The 23,077-nt window shown below is 38.9% G+C and overlaps 1 protein-coding gene across 3 annotated transcripts in view; it reads right to left on the bottom strand.

The window, feature by feature from the left end:
* CNTNAP5 (contactin associated protein family member 5) overlaps positions 1-23,077 on the bottom strand; it is an 831,834-nt gene that overhangs the window by 45,221 nt on the left and 763,536 nt on the right. For all 3 annotated transcript variants that reach the window (XM_054699622.1, XM_037523193.2, XM_054699623.1), the window contains 2 exons: positions 16,407-16,537; positions 9,552-9,639 (listed from right to left, as the gene is read on the bottom strand). In XM_054699622.1, coding sequence (XP_054555597.1) covers positions 9,552-9,639; positions 16,407-16,537 — 219 coding nt within the window. The remainder of the gene's footprint in view (positions 1-9,551; positions 9,640-16,406; positions 16,538-23,077) is intronic.

Below are 23,077 nucleotides of genomic sequence, written 5' to 3' on the forward strand. Positions count from 1 at the left end.
TCTACAAGGGCAAACAGTCATCACAGTCGAAGAAAAAAGCCTCTACCAAGTATGAGTTTTTGCCTATCAAACTGGAAAGAAGGCAGGGAATTAATAAATGCTGGCTGCATAAACAAATATTCCTGTGAGCATGCGCTGAGTGCAAATCTCATTCAAATGTCTTTAAAGAATTTGGGAGTTGCCGTTTAAAATCAGTACTAAAATTCCTTTCCACCTAAACAGTAACCTCTTTCCACCTCTTTAATCTGCATTGTTTTCAGGAAAAAAAGAAAATAATGTAGTAGTGGTGGTGGTGGTGGTGGTAGTTATAATTATTCTTTACATTACAGTTCTATCAAAAATAGCTTTTTTCTTTTCACAATGAAATGTAATGATTTTTTTTCTTTCTTTTTTTTTTTTTTGGCATGGGAAAGTAGGGGAAAGCAGGACTGGGGAAAAATAAGGGTTTTTTTTTTTTTTTGTTTTTTCTTTTAGAATTTTCAAACATTTGAATTCATTAATCTATATGAGTGGCCATGTTCTTGTGTCAGGGTCAACTTAAGTAGACATAGAAACACACAGGTAAGCTATATTAATTGATTCAAAGGGACATATGTCTATTTTTTTTTTTAAGAACTAAATGATTTTCCAAGACCAGAGTACCTTTAACAAGAAAGTGACTTTCCTATAAATATGTATTCTCTATTTTACTTTTTAAGTAATTTCTCTCTTACACCAATTGTTGCAATAGGCAAGATTCAATGTCTTACTTAAAACTTAAGGAATATCATCAAACCAAGGAATAAACCTAGCAATACACCATGACTTACTATAGGCAAGCTCCTAGAATGCAGTTTTCATGCCAGTGATTTTATCTCCTATCTTCATGGACTAATCTTTAAATCAAAGGAATTCTAGGAAGAACACTGTTTTATTCATCAGGATATGCATGTAGCGGATACCATATAGCACCATGGCTGGCACGAGTGTATACTAAAATCACTACCCTCTAGAATGGTGAGGTGGCCCTTCCCTTTAAGGAAAAGAACAAACATATTCTTGTTTTAAATAGAATGTTGTTAATGGTGCTAAAGAAAACAGAGTTAACAGATTTACTGTAAAGGTTTACTCTTGGTGTCTACTGTGAAAAAATGCTTGCAAATCCTTGCTTTAGAGTTGAAAATGTCCAACAGAGTACCAAACTTTTGTAAAATTGTGAAGCAGTGTTGCATTTATCACCAATGCCATTTTCATTTCTGCATGATCCCTTTCTAAATCCCCTATCCCTCCTCCTTACTCTTTCTAATACATGAGGTTAACTTCCAAAAGGCTATCAGTATTAGCATTTTTTCTAAAAAAAATTAACCTGATGTTCATGTTTCTTCAGCTCTAGTTAGAGATACTTCAGAGAGCAAAAGTGTTGAGTTTAAGTTGGGCCCAAACCTTCCTGTATAGCAGTAGTTTGAATGGGAATGAAGGCCAGCAGGTAGAAGGCTGTTACAATTGCATAATGGAGAAATGCTTTTGGGTGTTCTTCAACCCCAACTAAATTATTTTCTATCAATATATTTCCCCACAGAGAATCCACAAAAAAACTGATGAGGTATATCTAAATAATTTAATACCTCATTTTAAAATGTCTCTTTCAGCCTTATGTGTGGTCTTAATTCTAAAGATGGTAAGGTCACAGGAATGTCATATACAGTGGCAAGATTAATGAAGAGAAATTTTAAATGAGAGGATGTTTCTAGAACTTCCACTGCACAAAGCAAGCACCATGAAAATGTCTGGTTCTTGTGATCATAGAGTCTAATTGTTTCTCCTACCAAAGACAAGATTCTTCTGATTTGGTTGAAGTAAAGATTAAATGATCCAAGATACAGTTGGGTAGCACAGAAAATATAATAAGCAAGATACTCTAAAAAGTAATTATGCTTCATTAAAGCCAATAAACATGTTTAATGTCTTCCTGAGTTTCAAGTAAAAACAAAACATGATGGTAAATTTTGGAAGGATTTTTACGATTTTATACCTGAACCAACTTGAAGAATTGGAAACCAGATCCGTAAGCCTTTGCCAAGTGAAAATGTTGAATCTGAGAGTCTCATAACATCAAGCTTTAGTGAAAAGTACACTAGAAAACAAAAGTCACCTAACAATAAAGGGGGATATAAAACTTGTCCACTTCCAATGTGGCTCTGAATTGGAAAATAAGTAACAACAATAATAATATAATGATAAGAAATTAATTTTAATATTTCTACTGAGAGTTCAATATGAAGTCCCAGGCTGGGTACCCATTTAGGCCTGGAACTCAAATTTATACCCCCTCTATTCAGAAAAAAATCCAAAATATGAAAATAAAATAACCCTAAACTGGTAGCACTTCCTGGCATCTGGCAAAAGGAAATAAAAATCCTGCCTAAAGGAAATTTTCCCAATTTTTCAACATAAGTGGGCTTTCTCTCTTTCTCTTTCTCTCTCTTTCTCTCCCCCTATTTCCCTCCCTCTCTTTCTCTCTCACACACACACATCTGCATACACAGACACACACACACACAGATCATAATAGAATAAACTACCATAAGAGAGTGTTAAAAACACAAAGCAACATTTTTAGATCCCTAAAAACTTCAGATAATTGAGCCTTTGAGAGACAAAATATTCAATAGCTATTAATGGAATATTTATAAACATGCAAAGGTGGAATAAATGTGAGAAAACAACAGGCTAAATTAACAACCATTGCTGAAAACCAACAAAATTTTACTTTTAGAAATAACACACATAATCTATGAAAAAAAACTCAGAGTGGGTTTAATGAGATAATAAAGAGTGACCTAGTAAATATGAAAAACAAAACAAATAATTGCCCAGAAAACAGTATAGTGAGACAAAGATAAAACTTACTATAAAACGATGGGAGGAGAGATGAGAATAGATTTAGAATTTTATAATTTGTCTAAAATAACCGAATACAGAATAATGAAGAAATGCTATTTAATATTCCAAGACTTTTTGAGGATATGCATATGAACACTATGCATATGAAAAGATACAGGAAACATAAAAAAATCAAAAATGATACTTAAAAGGGAATCTACAACAACATACATAGTAGCAAAACACCAGAAAATATGAGAAAGTCTACCACCTCAGGAATATATACCTTAAACACATAACCAGATATCAACTAAATATCTCATGCATCTTGCATCTGTTTCTCAAAGATGATGCTTGATTATTCATTCATCTGCATTTTTTGACGGTTGCTAACCAAAAGACTATTTGATATTTGCAGAACTGGGAGGGGGAGGATGTTGAAACTGTAAAAACAGCCACAGCAGAGTACATAGCCACATAATTATGGATCACACAACAAGCAGGGTGAGTGTCACACACATCTTCAGTACTCCAGTGAATTCCATTATTAAGACCCATGCTGCCTCCAGAAGGAAGGTTCTAAAAACAGATAATGAAATGCAGTGATTTTTGCAGGAAGGGAGTGGGAGACTGAGGCCCCTACACTTGTGCCTAGTAGAACCAGAGAAGTCTATCTTCAGAGTTAAGCTGCTGCCACTACTGAATACAAACTCAGTGCTACCACTCAAGGCAGATGTGCACACAGTCATGGCGATGTGGGCAGCATATAAAGCAAGGGGCATGGCTTTGAGGACATACAATTTTCCAGGACTTCAGAGTGCTCCCCCTTGGAGTAGAGAAAGACCTACACTACAGTCGAGGGTGGGTGTCATTGAAACTCAGCAATTTCACAGAAACAAGCATGACAACCTAACTAATCCCATCTTGTACCTTAAAGGTCCAAAGAAGTCTGTCTTTGTAGCCACTAAACAACTAAAGATATCTGTGGCCAGGTCTGGAGGAATGATTTGGGTCACAGACTGTGTGTTCAGATTGAGAATAGTTTGGGACACAGGAGAGAGGTGAATATATTTAGGGATTTTACATCAAAGCCGGTTCTCTCCCTTAAGATGGCAAATGAGGGAAAATTCCCCAAATTGTTTACTTTGCCCCCTGTGAACATGTAGGCCCTAAACAATCAAAACTAAACTCTAAAACTAGAGCCACAGTGCCACCTACTGAAAAAATAGCAAATTTCAAAATAAGTAAAATCCTGTTGCAAAGTGAATGAAAAAGGTAAGTCTTCAGATATTGATTTACTGAAATGGGAAGTCTATTGGAAAGAATTTAAAATAACTATTATGATGAAAATCAACAACATACATCAAATGCAATCTGACACAGAACAAAGCAAAGAAGAAACAAAAATTCGAGCACGACAAAAGGTAAAGAGAGAGCATATATAACAGACAGACTGCTAAAGAAACAATAGCTGCTAACTTCCCAAACCTCATGAAAGAAATAAACATACAAGTCCAGGAGGATGATAGAACCCCCAATTTCTAAATACAAAAGACAACCATCAAGACAAATAATCATTAAATTATCAATGTCAGTGATAAAGAAAAATATTAAATTCCTCTAGGGTTGGGGGTGGCCAGTAAAAAAACATAAAAGACATCCAGATGGGCTATTATCAGATATTTTAGCAAAAACTCTACAGGCTAGGAGAGCGTAGAATGACACATTCTCAATTATAAAAAATAATACCACCAGCTCAGAATATTCTACCCTGCTAAACTATCATTCAAATATGATGGATAAAGGTTTTCCCTGAAAAACAAGTCAATAAAATTTGCCACCACCAACCTGCCCTATAATAAATATTATTCATTATATTATTTTACATGGAAACAAACAAAAAGCACAAAACCTTGAGCAAAGTGTAAACTAATAATTCAGAATCAGAACCATTATCGAGGATAAAATGGGACAATTGCAAAACACTAAATGGGGGTAAAAAAAAAAGGACAGAAACAATGAAGTTAATTAATATAAGCACAAGTTTAGATAAAGAAAGATAATATAACCCACATAGTAACCACAAAACAAAAATATGGAATAGAAGCACTTAGAAAATAAAATGAAAAAGACTGAAACAATCACCATGGGAAATCATGCAAAAATAAACCCATACAGATAAGAAAGGTATATGAAGAAAGAAAAATCAGAAATATAAAACAAACCAAACACAAGAGATAGACTGGCAATAATTAAGCCCTACATAGCAATAATCAATAATCACCCTAAATGTAAACTTTCTAAACTCATAGATCAAAAGATATAGAGGGGGAAAATGAATAAAAAATAAGGATTCATTTATATTATTCATACAAGAGACCCAGATCTATAAACAAACATAGACTCATAGTAAAAGACTGGCATAAGGAATGTGAAGTCAATAACAGAGAAAAGACAGAAATGGCTACTCTCATCTGATAAAATAGTTTTTCGGACAAAAATAGTAATGAGAGACAAAAGTGGACACAATGTAGTGATCAAAGGAACAACTAACCAAGAAAAAATAACTTATTAATCGATATGTATCCAACACAGATGCAGTTAAATATATAAAGCAGTTAATAAGATACCTAATAATGGAAGACATCGATAAAAACACAATAATAGTAGAGGATCTCAATCCACTACTTACATCAATGGATAGATCATCCAAAAAGAAAAAAAAAAAAAGGAAATAATGGCTTTAAATGAAGAAATTGATCAGATTGGCTTTATAGGTATTTACAGAAATTTCCATTCAAAAGGAAATGAGCATTCTTTTCAAATATACAAAAAACTTCTCAAGGTAGATCATATCTTGGGACAAATAACAAGTCTCAATAAATATATGAATATTCAAATCATATCAAGTATTTTCTGACTGTGATGTTATGAAGCAATATAGCAACCACAAAAAGAAAACTGGAATGATTTCAAACATGTGGAGACACAACACATAACAACATGTATTCTAAAAACTACATGACATAATGAAAGTCACAAAGAAATAGAGAGATATTCCAAGTTCATAGGTTGGAAGAATAAGTATTGTTAAAATGGCTAAATTACCTAATGAAATTTACAGATTCAATGTGATCCATTCAAAATCCCAATGGTGTTTTTTTCAAGGAAATAGAACAAACAATTCTAAAATGTGTATGAACCGCAAAAGAATGTAATAGCCAATGTGATGCTGAGAAAAATGAAAAATAAATGTTTCTTGCTCTATCTTCAAACTATACAATAAAATGATAATAATCAAGAGTATTATAATATTGAAACAAAACAGACATACATACCAATGTAATAAAACTGAAAGCCCAGAAATAAACCTTTACATATATGAACAGTTAATATACAACAAAGGAGGCAAGTTGATACAAAGGAGAAAAGAAATGGATGGTGCTGGGAAACTTTCACAGCTACATAGGGAAAAGAAGGAACTAGATTATTATTTAACACCACATGAAAGGCAATTTAAAATGGATTAAAGACTTAGGAATAAGCCCTGAAAGTGGTAAATACATAGAAGAAAATGTACATCATACACTTATGGACACTGACCATAGAGATGTATTTCACACAACTCCAACAGCAAAGGAAACAAAAACAAAAATAAGTAAAACTCAAAATCTTTTTTTTTTTTTATGTTGAAAGAAACCACAACAAAAACAAAAAGGCAACCAACTGACTGGGAGAAAATATTTGCTTATCACACATCTAATAAGATCTTAATATCGAAAAAATACAAAGAAATCATACATCTCAACAACAAAAAGGAGTCAACGCAATCAAAATATGGCCAGAAGATCTGAATAGGCATTTTCCCAAAGAAGACAAACAGATGGTCAACAGGAACATGAAAAAATGTTCAACTTCACCTAATATTTGGGAAATGCAAATTAAAACCACAATGTGATATCACCTCACAGACTGAAAACAACAATATATTGACAAAGGTGTGACACAAAGGGAATCCTCATTATCTGTTGATGTAACTGTAAACTGGTGCAATCTATATGAAAGATGGTATGGGGATTCTTAACAAAACTAAAACTGGAAGTACTTTATGACATAGCAATACCATTTCTAGTTATTAATCTGAAGAATGTGAAAACATAATTTCTAAAAAGATGCATACTCCCCTATCATAGCAGCATTTTTCACAATACCCAAATATATGGAAACAACCTAAGTGCCCAACAATAGGCATAAATGGATAAAGAAGTCGAGGTATATATAATTGATGAAATACCATTTGGCTATTAAGAAGATGACATCTTACCCTTTGCAACAACATGAATGGAACATGAGGTAATTATGCTGTGCAAAACAAGTCAGAAAATGAAACAGTTATCAGACGGATTCTGTTAGATGTGAAATATTAACAACCAAAATAAATGAACTAACAAATCATGAGAAAAATAACTCAGACTCTGAAAAAAGGTGGTGGTTACAAAAGAAGGAGGGGAAGGGATAGAGGATAGGGTGGGGGAGGTCAATTTGACAGTGGGAATGGCATTAGAACATTGTTGATGGGTGAGGTGAACTTCAGTTACATATAGAGTCATGAAGCTGCCCCCTCAAATTTATATAGTATCAATGGTAAATCATTAAAATTTAATTAAAAAAATAATACTAACTTGCCAAACACTAATAAAAGAGCTTAGTACTGGGGGTGGAGATGATCAAACTCCTTCAAAGACAGGACAGATTGAAAGCCAAATTCTCAACAGCAATAGTGGAAGACAGAAGAGTACAATTTTGTACTGGTGAGTGTTAAAACTGACTCACTAGCAAAGGGGAGCTCTGACTTGTAGCATGGCTGATTCCCAGGGTATAAAACCCTCCCAGGAAGGCCAGCTTCCAATACCATTATGACATCACTGAATCTAGAATTGGACAGAGATGTGTACAATAGGTTCTTCTGAGCCAGTGTGAACTGACCCTGTTACACACCGGAATAATTCTTTCAAAAGCTGAGGGAGGATATCTTTCAATATTGAATTGTCTGTCTAGCAAAACTACCTTCCAAGAGCAAAAACTGAAATGAAGAGGTTTTCAGACAATGGGGTCCTTACAAGAGGAAATTCAAAACACTTAAGAAAGGACACCAATTCTGATAGAGTGCAGAAATTTCTAAAATAAAGAATTATTTAAAGAGGAATTATTAAAGAGGAATACGCAAATTAGTAACTCCATTGATAAATTAAAAATAGTACTGTTTACACAAAATAATAATTATTAATAGGAGGAGGATGAAATAGAAAATAAACATAAAATCAATCTAGAAGTCAGTTCCTATTGATTGACTCATTCTACCACTGTTTTGGAAACTAAAATTGGCATTTTCTAGACCCAACTATAAACTAGGTTTCTGGACATAGTTCATGTTCTGGAAATTAGATATGGCTCACGAATCTGGAAGACTGTAGTGAATCAGGATTGATTTTCCTTCCTTGTCTCCTTTTACTGGCAAACAAAGTCAGCGGAACATGAAAAGTTCTCTGCCACAATTTTTCAGGCATTTTCTCCTGCTCTTTGGGAATTGTCACGTGGCACTGGAGCCACAGCTGCCTTTGGACTCTAGCCTGGCCTCAGTAGTAATGGCTTCCCATTAATCAGCTCACAATTGCATGGGGAATCATTATAAAAGTCACAAAGGAGAATTCACTCTGTAAATGCTGCAACAATTTTATAAGCCATTCATTTCTAGTGTTAAATCCATTCCTGCTTAAAATGTTCCAGTTATTAATGTTTTTTACACTGTACTGTAAATGAATAAGAAAGAATAACACAATCACAGTAAAGTTGAACAGGTAGAAATTGAGACAGGCACAAACCCAACCATACAAGTAACCCCAAAATGTAAAGGGGTATACATTTGCCAATTTATGCAACATGACCTGATTAGATAAAAAGAAAGATTGGCCCAATACACTCTTCACAAGATCATACCTAGGCTTAGAACAAAAAAAAAAAAAATATGGAAAAACATAGACTAGGAAAATATTAACTAATGCAAAACTGAATTATCTATATTAATAACACACAAAATAGATTTAAGCATAGGGGATATTAAAGTTAAAAAGGATCACTTTAACATGAAAACAAATTTAACTCACCAAGAAGACATAAAAATTTTGTTCTGCATGAAAATAATAAATATACTGTCATGATAAATAAAATCAAAATTCATAGAACTTTCAATAGAAAAAAATAAAGTCCACTATTATAGTAGGAGATTTCAATCTTCTTTCAATGGGTGATAAATTAGTAAAGAGATTATTTGAGTAAATCAATAATTGGGTTGTTCAAATGTTTAATTTTTTAAGCAAAAATTAACTTTAAGATTTCAATTGAAGCAAATATTTCAAATTAATCATCAGAAAATAAAATGTAATTATTTTCCATAATTTCATTGTTAATTTACCTTATTCCAGCTTCTATAAGGTGGTTATAATTGCTAGTTCCCAACCCTGTCACATACATGTGGGTATCTTATAGACCAGAAATCTTGGCCCTAGCTCTTGCATATGATAGGAGCAAGAGGCTCCCAACTGAAGCATTAAACACCCAGACAAAAATTATTCACTTATTTTTTTATTTTAATAAATCTCACTGGGAAGGCATGGGATAAAACCACGAACCTGTGACTTTGCCTAAGGTAAGTGATCTTACAGCTTTGAACTCGACTTCTGGGGAGAAGTTATAACTGAGTCGGAGTTGCTGGTCCACCTGCAGGAAAACAGAAAAGAAAGGTGCCTCAGCAGAGGTCAGCACGTAGTGGGCATAAAACACTCCCATCTGGAAATAGCTTGAAAACACAGAAAAGACCCCTCTCTGGGATTTTCTCTCTGGAGAGATGAGAACTGTGTGGCTAATTCTCCCATAATGCACATAAAATACCCCTTTCTTTCTTCCAGGTGAAATAAATGCTTTCACACAAGTCTTCTCCCTGGGAAATCTGTACAGCTTTTGACAAGTATTTATCTCCCCACTGAGATTTTCTCACTAAATTTTTCACTGCAAACAAACAAACAGATGAAGCCTTCTTAGGAACTGCTGTGCAGGATTACCTTAAATGAAAGGCAAGCATTCCCATTTCTATCCTCTATCTGCTTCTACCCATCTCCCCTGCCACCTTTGTTCTATAATTATCCTGGGTACATTCAGGAGTGAACCGTGGGATTTTCCTATGTCATATCAACAGCCATGAACCTACCTTTCAGGGTTGAAAGCAAATCACCCATGGGATTCTCCTGGGCTTTATGCCCTTTAGGGAACCCTTCTTACCTCACCCAATGGTAACTCCTGTTCCTTCCTCTCCTCCCCAATCCAAGGCAGGATTCCCCCTCCACCTGATCTTTTTCTCAGTTTAGTCAAAACCTATCAGTTTTCTAAGGTTTCACTCTGAATATTATGATGTTGATATATTGTTCTTGGAAAATATTCTCCTTATCTCATAGTTCCCACAGCAAGGGAAGAGCAAGATCCCTTTATCTGCATGCTGAACACAGACTTTCGGCGGGGCAGCTGATCTGGGAGTAACAACCAATTCTGCCAACTCCCACTGTCGGGAGTTTCCTTCTGTACCCACTTCTGCTCAGATCCACCCTCCTCCTGGAATCTCTGGCTTCCCCGCTGTCAGTGATTTTGATTGTGAGAAAAGTCACTAGCTATGTCTTTAGCATGAGATGAAATACCTTCATACCATTTCATTTATGATTTCAGACATATCATATCTGTTATTTATTAAATACTTGGAATGTACGAGGCACCATGCTAAAGTCCCTTTCATAATGTCTGCCTTCCTAGAGTACTGTGAAAGAGGCATTATTGCCCCCTCTATTACAGATCTGGGAAATGATGTCACAGAAATCTATAACTTGTCCACGGCCGCTCAGTGCAGAGCCCTATTAGCATGTGCCTGCCTACCACGAGATTTGGGGTTTATTTGGCATAACTCTCTAGATTTTTGAGAAATTTGAGAGTCATTGTGTTTCTCTAAATTTCTACAAAAGTCATTCAATAAATATTTGAATATCTACTACATACCAAACGCTGTTACTATATCTACTCCCTGCAGGAAGCATTCCTTGAGAATTCCCTGGTTAGATTAACTGATCTTCTGATTAACTGATTAACTGATCTTAGATTAACTGATTTTCTGCTCTCAAAGTTTCTTTTCTTTCTACCTCTAAGCACACATTTACAATGAGACATGATCATCTGCTTTCACCTCGCTCTCTCTCCCTCTCCACATGCACACATTAAACCATATTTTCTTTGAAAACACAGCCCATATCTTATCCATATGTGTGTTTGTCAGGCCTAGTATAGCAGCTGACAGAGTAAATCCTAACACAGGTTTGCTGAGTGAATAAGTAAACAACCTCTACTGATTCCCGTTCTATTTGGTGGGCTATGAAGACAGAATCTGTCACACCACCAGCATGTCTCTGGCCACCCTGACGGCCCTCACGCATTTAGGACCAACATGGAGCTTTTGGATCCATGGTGCTCATCTACAATCTGTTTGATGTTCATAGATTCAGTCATTATCCTGAAGGAGTTTTCTTTCTGCTGTACTTCAAAGTCCTCACCTACCTCTCCTACTCTCTGGAAATGCTCCTTCTAGCGGGGGGCAAGGGCCCCGCCTCATGCTTTGTTGCCCAGGTTGGAGAGGTGTAGTGCCAGGAGGGCACAGAGCAGGTGGAGGGTAAGGAAAAAAATGTCAGGCTTTTCTGCCCTCCCGCCATCAGGATGGATGATGGATCCTGGCGGTCCTGAATGCATGCCTGATGGCAGGCACCTGGAGTAGGGTGTGGGCAGAGGTAGATGGGACTCACCTGGGCTGGGACTGGGCTTTTAAGGGCGGTGTCACGGCGACACCAGCAGCAGGAGAAGCCGAGAGAAAAGCAGACAACGCCGAAGAGCCCAGATAGAGTGGAGACTTGCTGGGGGCCTGGAGGCCTGCCAGCCTCCCGGCCCCCAGCACCCCTGCCTGCTGTGTACCTGGTAAACCCCAATAAAAACCTGCAAAAAGCCACTGAGGACTCTGACTCCTCCTTTACCCGGTGTGCTGGATCATAGAAAACCTGCCCTGTGGCCATTCTTGCCCCTACAGTAGGTTTTCTATGATCGGAGTAGACGGGTAAGGGAGAGTCCTGGAGCCCCCGGTGGCTTTTTCAGGTTTTTATTGGGATTTTACAATGTACAAGGCAGGCAGGGGTGGCAGGGGGCCGGAGGCTGGCAGGTCTCCCAGCCCCCGGGGAATAGTCACACTTCCTGGACTCTCAGGCCTGCTCTCGTGGTCTTGTTCTCTCACTTCTGCTGGCTCCGTTCCACTGGTGTCCCCATGACACCGCCCTTATAGGCCCGGTCTCAGCCCAGGTTTGCCCACCTATGCATGCCTACAGCCCACTCCAGGTGTCCGCCATTAGGCATGCATGTAGGACCTCAGGGATCTTTTTCAAAGCTAATCATGGGAGGGCAGAAAAGCCTGATAATCCCTTACCCTTCAAGAGGGAACTAAAGAGAATGGTAATTTCCTGCTGAATGAAATCAGAGGAAGCATTCTTAGAACTCATGAGTCGAATTCCCCTAGCTTGTGTCCCTCAGACTCCGTAAAGTCAAATTTCTAAGAAAATAATTCCCTGAACTCTGACAGGCCTTTGGTCTGATATCACACATTGGAATTGCTGATTGAAGTACATGAGTCAAGCCTGTCCTATTGTTCTTCCCCATGGGAGCCACCTGATCCTTAGCTAATTAAGCAGATGACTTAAGAAGGAGAGAAGGACTGAAAACTAAATGGGCTTTTAAGGAAATGAGTACGGGTAAAGTTTTAGAGAGGAAGGGTCGATGCTCAGAGAGACAGGAGGCTATTGGTGGGCCTGAATCTCTGTGGGTGGGGGTATCCCCACACTGACATGGAGTGACAGACCCACGATGCTCTGGTTCAAAAGCTGGGACACCAGTCTGAAAATGTTAACAAATGCATAAAGCAAAAATAAAGTGATAGGTCGGTACCACAGATACTTATTGTTAGAACTTTAATGGTTATGATTTGGCTCAGCTATCATTGAAGTATTCAGTGATAAATACATTGTCTTGTTAGAATTTTCTTTTTTATAATTAATATTTTATTTTTAATTACAATTGACGAGATGGCAAGGGGTGAAGCACTACAGTCCATTAAACCTTGAGTGTGTCTGCAGGGCATCCTCTGGGCAAGAGAAGCTTTAAGGATGACAGAATTTAGGATTCCCAGTGGTCTTGTCAAGTCACTATTACAGAAAAGGGAGGAAAATGGAACAAAGGTTTTTTGTGCTAGGCTTCTTGCTTGGTTCTTCAGCTGTATTCTTTATTTTTTTTTTTTAAGATTTATTTATTTATGCATACAAGAACTGGGGTACAGGCCAGAGGTTCAGGGAGAGAGAGGACTCACCAGAGACAGAGTGGGGAACAGAACAGGCAGACTGACTGAAATACACAGCTGAGGGGAGCAGTGGGCAGCAGGAGAGGTCTGCGCGCCATGTGGGTATCTCCGTGGCCAGCTGGGGATCGAACTGTGCTGCAGAGGTTGCGGACAGCTTCATAGCCACTAGGGAGGCCCAACAGCTATGTTCTTTAATAAATAATCTTTAAAATAAATGGCTGAACTCAGTTGCATTTGCACCCCTACACACACACACACACACATACACACACACACACACACTTTTTATAGATCAGAAGAGTAAAGTTCAGAGAGCTGAGTAACTAGTCTAAGATCACACAGCATAAGTGATGGCGTCAGGTGATTCCCACACAAGTGTCTCACTCTAGGGATGCTACTGTAGACTTCAGGATCTTCATTTCTCAAAGGAAGTAATTAACTACTTGGTTTCAAATATGTGTCCTTATTTGCACTTGCTCTGCTGGAATTTTTATCAACCGGCTGTTAAAGTCATCAACACATTTTTTAATCAGGGCACTGAAGTTTACCCCTACCATCAGTATATTTTGGAAACACCTGTGCCTTTAAAAATACTAGTTGAATTATGACTTTGAAATCAACACCTGGAGTTTTTGCTCCTGGCTGCAGGCCCAGTTCTTTAGGCTCCCTTCCTAGGATCACAAAGTACAGACAGAAGGAACAGCAGCTCAAGGCATGTGGTTTTTGGGGGGATCTGCTGGTTCTGGAGGCTTGCCTTTCCTCTTTAGCAGTTTCTGAATAACACCTACTGATACACAGAGCCTAGAGGTGGAACTGGGGATGTAAGAGAAGTCTATTCTGTTTTCACTGCACAGCTTGCTCTAAGCAGGCAGGAAGGAGCCAAGATCTAGATAGGGTCATAGGGTTGGAGTGTCAGGGAGGCAAGTATGTTATGGTTCTAAGTCACTAGACTGATTCAAAATTGAAAAATAATAACAGGGCCTCCCTGGCAGCATAGGTGGTTGAGCGCCGCACTGTGAAGCTGTCCGCAGCCTCTGCAGCGCGGGTTCAATCCCGGCCGGCCAGCAAGGGTCCCACATGGCGCAGCAGACCTCTCCTGTCTCTCCTGCTGCTCCCCTCAGCAGTGTATTTCGTCAGTCTGCCTGTTCTGTTCCTCACTCTGTCTCTGGTGAACCTTCTCACCTTCCCGCACATCTGGCCTGTACCCCGGTTCTTGTATAAAAAGAAATAATAAAGAAAAATATGTCTCTGGAACCAGTTCTTTCTTCTCCTTCACTTCTTTGGAAATAGGATCCACTTAACTAACATGCTTGTCATTGACTATTAACAAAATTGGTGGAAGTATTTTAGATGGAAAAGAGAAAGAATGCTTTATTGTTCTCCGCCAGCCTGTCAGAGCATTCAAGATGTGAGAGAGAGGACAGGAAACATAAAGAAGGAAGAAAAAGGAGTCATGTATACAACAGAATATGCTTGTGACCTCAGTCAACATTTTCAAACAAATCATTATTCTCCTTCCTTCCAGCCTCTGATGCATCCTCAACTCAAATTTGTTACAAAGGCTTTCCCCCTTATATCAAGAGAAGATGCTAGAGACAGTTTCGTTTGTGCCATATATTTGCAGCTTTTCCTAAACTTCACCAAATCACCAAAATTTAATCTTTGCTTCTTCCTTAAACCATACCCAAAAGGACACCCAATGTCAGGGTGCCAATATTTCAAGGGCTGTGGAAATAGCCAGAAAGCCAGAGTGCACAAGTGGAATTACAGAGGGAAGAATAATAGATCAGAGAAGGAGCAGAGGGAAGGGTCAGGGGTGCCAGGTCATGGGAATCCTCTTCTTGACTGCAAGGGATTTTACCTTTCGTCTGAAAAGGGAACCCGTTGAGGGGATTTGGACAGGGCAGTGCAGTGATCTGACTAATCTTTTTACAGGGTTACTCTGGCAATTATGCTGAGACTGGGCTGCAGGGGAGAAAATGAAGAAGCAGCTGTCTGTCAACGAACAGGCAAGGAGAGGAGGAAGGTGGCTTTGGTGCAGGTAGAAACTATTGACCAAAAGGTTGTTGCTGGTGAGAGAGAGAGGTATCAGAAATGACACTAAGGCTTAGAATTGAGCAGCTGCAAAAATGGAGCTACCATGAACTGAAATATAGGTTACAGGAGTGAGGTTGGGAGAAGATTCTGTTACTCAATTTAAATATGTTACAGGGCCTCCCTGGTGGCCCCAGGGTGTTCAGTGATAAATAACATTATCACTTATTCTCAGCGCTATCACTGCTACAGCTGGAGTTTGACCCCCAGCCACTTTGCTGACCCACATGGCGCGGCAGACCTGTCCTCTCTCACCCGCTGCTCCCCTCAGCAGTGTATTTCAGTCAGTCTGCCTGTTCTGCTCCCCGCTCTGTCTCTGGTGAATCCTCTCACCCCCCACATCTCCTTACACCCCAGTTATATGCAAAAATTTAAAAAAATTAGATATCTTACATTGAAGATGTCTAATAGATATTGGAATAGATATGCCAAAGTAGGTAGTTGGATACATGGAGCTGCAATTCATGGGAAGGATGAGAGGTAGACACACCTTTAGGACTGATTCATCACATTTACTCCTAACTTCTTCCAGGTATTAAGCACTGACGCCCAGACGAGACCAGAGCCCTCCTCCATGCCCGAAAGCCCCTGTGCACATCTCCAACTTTGCCCTCGTCAGTGCCTGTGATTCTCTCATTGAGTGTGTTTTCCTCACTATACTCTAGTTCTGGGGTCATCAAACCTAAGTGGACATCAGAGTCACCTGCCCCCCCCATTTTCTGCAAGAAAGTTTCTTATTAAGTTGATCTGATGTGGGGCCTGAGATTTGCATTTCCAGCAAGTCACAAGTTAGGGTTCTATGGAGGGAGGAACACACTCTGAGAACTATTCTTTCAAGGTGGGGTCAAAAGTGCTTTATACCTGTTTCAGCAGAACTTGACACCACACTTGGGTTGGGGTAGAACTTCAGAAAAGTTTTAGCAATAAGCCAAGGCACATTTGTCTGCAGAAGAAGAGAAACAGGTACCTGAATGGTAAGCTCTCTTCCCTCTCGGTTAATTTTTAAGTGGTACATCCTTCTGTTTGCAAAGTTCTCTCCATCAATGGTGAATACACGAGTTTCTTCCTTGCTCAGGTGATATCGAACTTGTAAGCTTCCTTGAAATAAAAAATGTTAGAAATTAGAATTAAAAATGGGACCCATAGGGCCTCCCCGGTGGCGCAGCAGTTGAGCGCTGGGTTGCGAAGCTGCCTACAGCCTCTGCAGTGCTGGTTCGATCCCCAGCTTCTCCCGGGCCAACGGAGGAGGGTCCCACATGGCACGCAGACCTCTCCTGCCACCCACTGCTTCCCTCAGCAGTGTACTTCGGTCCTTCTGCCTGTTCTCCTTCCCGCTCTGGCTCTGGTGAATTCTCTCACCCTCCCGTGCTTCTGACTGTACCCAGTGCTTGTATAAATAAATAAATAAATCTTAAAAAAAATGGGACCCATAAAGTGTAAAATCATGATCATATTGTCTTTATAGTTGGTCATTATTATTTTCTAAAGACCGATGTCTCAATTTTTCCATCATTCACATTTTTAAAAGATATAAGATGTTGTTACTATAGCATCTTACCCTGTCAAGAAAATACTGCAATACGTATGTGTGTGTTCATATGATCAGAAACCAAAATACTAATCTGAAAAATTAAAACAACCAAACTTCCATGAAATTGGATTGTGGAAACATTAAAAAGATTGAAATAAGCTCTTTTCCAGTATCTGTTCGATAACTAACACTCTCTATAGTTCCATTTTTTTCCCTAATCCCCTTCATGGAATTGTGGAATATGCAATGTGAAATAAGATCAAAAAACAATTCCTGACACACTGGGAGAAAGTAGTTTGGATCTATGAAGCTGTTGCCCTGCAGTGTCAATCAACAGCAGAGGCTGTATACAGTTAATCCTGTCTTTCTGGTTCATTCTTTGCTTTTGGTGCTGACCATCACTGATTTACCTAAATAAATAAATGAAATATTTTGTTTATTTTATTATGTTCATTGGGACACTGTTTACAATAACCAAGTTATGAAAACAACCCAAATGCCCTAGGAAAGTTGAGTGGATTAGGAATACTGTGAATTCCCCTGTCCCCTTTGTTCTTGGGATTTTACTTGGTGCCCAGAGTTGGTGCTGGTCAAGCTAAAATATAGAGTCAGGTAGGGGGCCTCTCACCAGGACAAAAGTCTTGGTATGAGGATATCAGCTGAAAACAGCAGGCAGACATGAGGGCCAGATTAGCATAACCAGCTAGACCACCTTGACAGGAAGTTAAGTGTAAAGGGACCAGAGACAGGACTTCTGATGAGCAGCAACAATGGAGCTATCCAGACAACAGCCCCTATTCATTGCCCTCTAGCTTGTGCCAGACATTTATGCATCCCCAATACACATCCCCAGCATTCCCCTTCCTCCACATATTTAGCCACCTTCCCTGAATCTGATACTTCATAAATGTGGGACTGAGGGGGGAGGGAAGGGAGGTGCTGCATCTCCATAGGCGTGAGCCCCTCTAGGCCTCTCTCTCTCACTACTTGGACTTTGAGTTGTCTTACCTCCATCCTGAGCTATTCCCAAAGCTGCCGCCCCACTAGGTGACAGAATACTACTCAAGTTACTAAAAATGAAAAATAAAAATCTTGCCATTTGCAGAAACATGGATGGAATTGGAGGGTATTTTGCCAAGGGAAATGAGTCAGAAGGAGAAAAGAAAATATCAGATAGTTTCACTCACATGTAAAATATAGAGAAACAAAATAAATGGTCAGACGAAATCAAACCATCAATAAACCATAGAAATCTGATTGTAAAATAGAGGCTACCAGAGTGGGGAGAAGAGGATGGAAACTGAAATATGGAGGGGCCCAGTGGACTATTTTGGAAGACTATCGGTGCCTTGGTGGTGGGTGTGGTGTGTTAATACACATCTTAAGAAGTGTGAACCTATACTTCTGAATCATATACAGTGTTGTAAACCAATCTTCCCACTGCCATAAAATGATATATTCACTTTAAAATTGACAGCACATCCCTAGCAGTAATATATTTGGACTGATAGGTGTTGGGTAGGTGTGGTGACATGTACAGACACAGAGGCCAAGTGGACCCTGACTTGTCTGTGGTGGGAAAAGTCCCATCTTGTGCACTGGTGGATTGTTGGCCACCTGCTGTTCCAGGTTCATCTTAATTCCAAGAATCTGGTTGTTTTAAGAGTAAATTCAACACAACAATACCAACATGTGGTAGTTATATATAAAGCATGATATCACATGCCACATTACTTTAGGATATTTAGAGTCTTTCATATCACACAGTTTGGGTAATTTATATACTTATATGTATTCCTACATCTTGCCCATTTAGAAAGCATTGCCATTTCACACATCCTTTGTAAGACCTGCCTCATAACCATCCATCCTAGATGTCAGTACATTTCTCAGGGACCCTGTATGTTAAAATATTCTAAAGCTTTCACCACATCCCATTTATGTCTAAAACACCTCACCAGTTCTTCGAGAGCCATACAAATATTTATCTCACCTTCTTAGGGATTTTGATCTAATCAATGCCTCCCAGAGTACCCCAACATGATCGTCTGAAACCTCTCACTAACTCATTTCACATAACATATAGGAAGAAAAACTCAATGTAAAATAAACTTGACACCAGTAAGGACTGACTTCCAGTCTTCTGTGAGATGCTGAGGTGAGATGGAGAAAGATGGAGTCAAAGGCAGAGGCTCAGTAATAACTATGCCCCAGCCTCTCTTCTGCAGCTTGGTCAGAGAGCTAAGAGTCAGTTCTCGCCATCCAGTGTACAATCTAGGGAGTCAGTAGACTACCACCAGCTTCTGGGAAAGCCACTGTCATGTGCACTAGTCTCTACAGAGCCAAGAGACCCAGAACTGCTCTCTGCCCTCAGGTCTTCTCCTAGCTTCTCTGGGTGCTTCATGTCAATGCTTCCAATTCCTTCTAGAGATTCCTACTCCTGCCCTCCCCTCATTAAGCCTTTAACATAATAGTAAATACCACAAGTCTGTAGTCCCATAGATGTGAACTGACTATGAGAATGTGCTGTGTATAAATGTGTTAAACCAAAGCCTGAACTGTCCTGGCCAGGAGTTTACTACAACTTATCTAAGACTACATTGTATTTTCTTCTATTGGTCCTTATTTTTCTGGTCATATTACTAATGTTGCTACATTATAAAGAGAACAGTCTTTCTTTATGTATGTGTATGTAGACTGGGATAAGATGTTTAAGTGTGAACTTTAGAAATGAATTTAGTTGGAGTCCTGGTTGGATCATTTTCCAAATATTCTTCTGGGACTAGGAAATCTACAATGACATGACCTTCAGTCAGCAACAAGTACCCAGTGAAGTTTTAACAGATACTATTAATGCTGGAAGAACTCTAGATGTATACATTCTCGTTTTTATGTCTTTAGCTGAAATCCATGCCATTATTGATATAGTTAAACAACAGTTACTTGAAAAAAAGTGGAGGTGGAATTTAGAATTATGAACAAAGCATTTTAACACACTGATAAGAAATCTATTTAAATCCTATTAAATTTCCCTGTTGCTTTGTGGACAAAGTTATCATCACTTTCCTAATATCACGCTTGAGTTCCTGCTTATGACACCATTTTCTAGAAAACTAATTTTTCCCTTCCTCCATTTTATAGGTGAAGAAACAGAGGTACTGAAAGATGAATAACTTCATCATTTATTTTATGTGATGGAATCAGATTTAGAAACTAAATCTAGCAAGCTCCATAATGCATGGCTTTCTCATGGATCATAACTACCCCAGCCCAGAATTCTCTTTCACTCCAACTTTTCTCATTGTTTATTCCTATCCATCCTCTATAATCCTGTGGAAGTTTTCTTCTTCTGGGATGTTTCTGGGCTTTTTCCAGAGTGCCCTCTCCTGCTTCTATATACCCAGTGCTGGCCTCTATTCTAACATGTCCTGGTTGTGCTATTCACGTGCTTGTCTCTTATACACATCTGTAAACTCCTTGGCTATTCACCTTAGATTTTCAGTGCCTGGCCCATGGCAAATACTCAGAAATCTGAAAGGGAGAAAGACAATTCCAAAAAATTCAGCGGGTCTTAGAGAATTTTCTCATCTCAAACAATAAATTCTCTGAAGAAGTCCCCATACAAGTGATAAATATTCTCATTAAGTCCAGGCACCAACTAGTTGTTCTTAGACACTGCCTCAGCCTGGTGTTTGTGCCTGTGAAGTTGGGACAAAATTTATCTAGAAAGTCCCTAGATTGCATGTCAAAGAAACTGGATAATTCCTTCAGATCCCATCAGGAATTGAATGGTGATTTCACTGATTTTCCCCCTTTGCACCTACATCTGACGTCATGATGTCTCAGGATTCATTCAGGTTCAGACGCCCACCAACTGCCTTGAGCCTTTTGCCTTTTGTTAATATATAAAGTTCGATCTCTTTCTCCTTGATTCTGGATTAGACTTTGTCCTGTGTTTTTCAAATTATTTTTAAATTAGAACACTTTATTTACGTGACATCTATACTGAAAACCAGTACAGGACACAGAAAAATGTGGAGTTACTTGAGTTGAAGTAGGAATGGAAGTCTCTTTCTGGGCTGTGGTGCCACTTCCCTCTCTCTTTGCACCCACACTCACCCTACAACCTTGGTTGGATGGCAAAATCCCCTGGTCTCTCAGGAGAATAATGGAAAATGCTTGTCTCTTCAAAGAGATAACTCAGCATACCAGATTTTTGCCACATCTTCATTGAACAGATTCTTGTATCTTGTTCTTGTATTGCTCATGTGAACCCCATGGGCCACACCCCATAAAGCAGCCCCTCACTGTGGGTTTGACACCGGGGATGCCATGCTACAAAAGGCCAGAGTACAGATTTGGCGAGCTCAGAACTGGATTCGGTGACTCTTTTAGTTGCTCAATGCTAGACTCTGCACACATTTAGGTAGACACATGCAGCTTCAGAGGCAGAACTTCAGGTTAAAGGGAATCTGCTCACCTGAGATGCTGAAGCATCTTCCTTCCTCCCTTCTGTCTTCCTCTGTCCCTCTCTCTTTTTTCTTTTCTTCCTTTCTATCTTCCTAAATTGTCTCGAGCTCTAGAAGCCAAAAATCTCAAAGCCTACACTTGGTTCTCTCTTGTCTCTTCTTAGTTTTTGATGGACACCGGCAATCCTACATTTTTGGAATGGCAGAAACGCCACTGATGTCCACCTTTGTAGACATGGCACGTTCCCTGTGTGCCGCTTTTGGACACATTTTCAAATCTACTCTAAAAATCAACAGAAGGTGTTCATGGACCTTTTAGAAAGGCATTATAATATTTATACCGAGTGACTATCACCCACTCATGAGGATGGGAAAAATACACACTAGTATCTCGGAACTGAAAAATCTAAATAATATGCAGTGTAGTATCTTGAGTTGAGGCTTAGGGTAAAGTCTCACTCGTCAGTTGTTCAAGAATTACTGTTTTAAATTTTCTCACTTTTGCTGTCTTCATATGCTAATCTGACTTCCACATCGTCATCAGTGTATTATAGCACATATTTGTCCATATGACACTGGTACTTTAAATACTCTAAGACTCACTAATTTGACATGATACATTCCAACCTCTTGGCCAACTATTCAAGACCATTTACTTATCTTTACAGCTTTATAACATGCATATTGCTCACATCCTAAAAATCTCTGAATAATCAGTACCCCTCAAATAATGTTTTTTCTCACTGCTGCACATTTTCCCCTCAGCTAGAAACACCCCACTGCTTCTTTATCTGTCTGACAAGCTCATGTGACCCAAGTCTCCAATTGCCAATAAAACTAATATAATCATTCTTTTAACTATATTGCCATTGTGTTCACCTTTGGTCACAATATCAATTTATTATTATTCCTTTTACTGTTGCCTTCAATTTAAGGTCCCTTGGGAAAAATAATTTCTTGTTCAACTTTGTGACTGTGGAGACTAGAACATGAACTACTATCATGCATCCAGAAGACAACTGTTTAAAAAAGAACCACACTGGTGAATGTTATTACTGCTGCACCAACAATATAAACTAACATATATTCAACTTAGTCAAATACTAAAAAGATAGTTATCATATAATGGCTGCATTTTTAAGGACTTCATAATCTAGTTGAAAGACAAAATCATGGCCTCCCCAGTGGCACAGGGGTTACGTCTCAGTGCTACCAAGCCATTGCCAGCCACAGCAGCATGAGTTAGATCCTTGGCCAGGGAGCTAACTAACCCACATGGTGCAGCAGACCTCTCCTGTCTTGCCTGCTGCTCCCCTCAGCAGTGTATTTCAGTAGATCTGCCTGTTTTGCTCCCCCCTCTGTCTCTGGTGAATCCTCTCACCCCCAGCACCTCTGGCCTAGACCCTAGTTCTTGTATGCATAAATAAAATAAATCTTTTTAAAAAAAGATACAAAATCAATGTCCATGTTTGCCTACTATTAAAAGTCTACCACCTATTGGTCTTCCTTTGTGTCTCTGAGTCTTTATATCCTTATCACCCTCTTCTTATAAGGACACCAGTGATTGGATTTATGGGCTACTAAAATCCAGCATAACTTCATCTTAATGTAAGTAATTATATCTGTTATGTCCCTATT

The sequence above is a fragment of the Talpa occidentalis genome, unplaced genomic scaffold (genome assembly GCF_014898055.3).
Source record: "Talpa occidentalis isolate TD23 unplaced genomic scaffold, MPIMG_talOcc4v2.1 talOcc4.3, whole genome shotgun sequence".
NCBI lineage: Eukaryota > Metazoa > Chordata > Mammalia > Eulipotyphla > Talpidae > Talpa > Talpa occidentalis.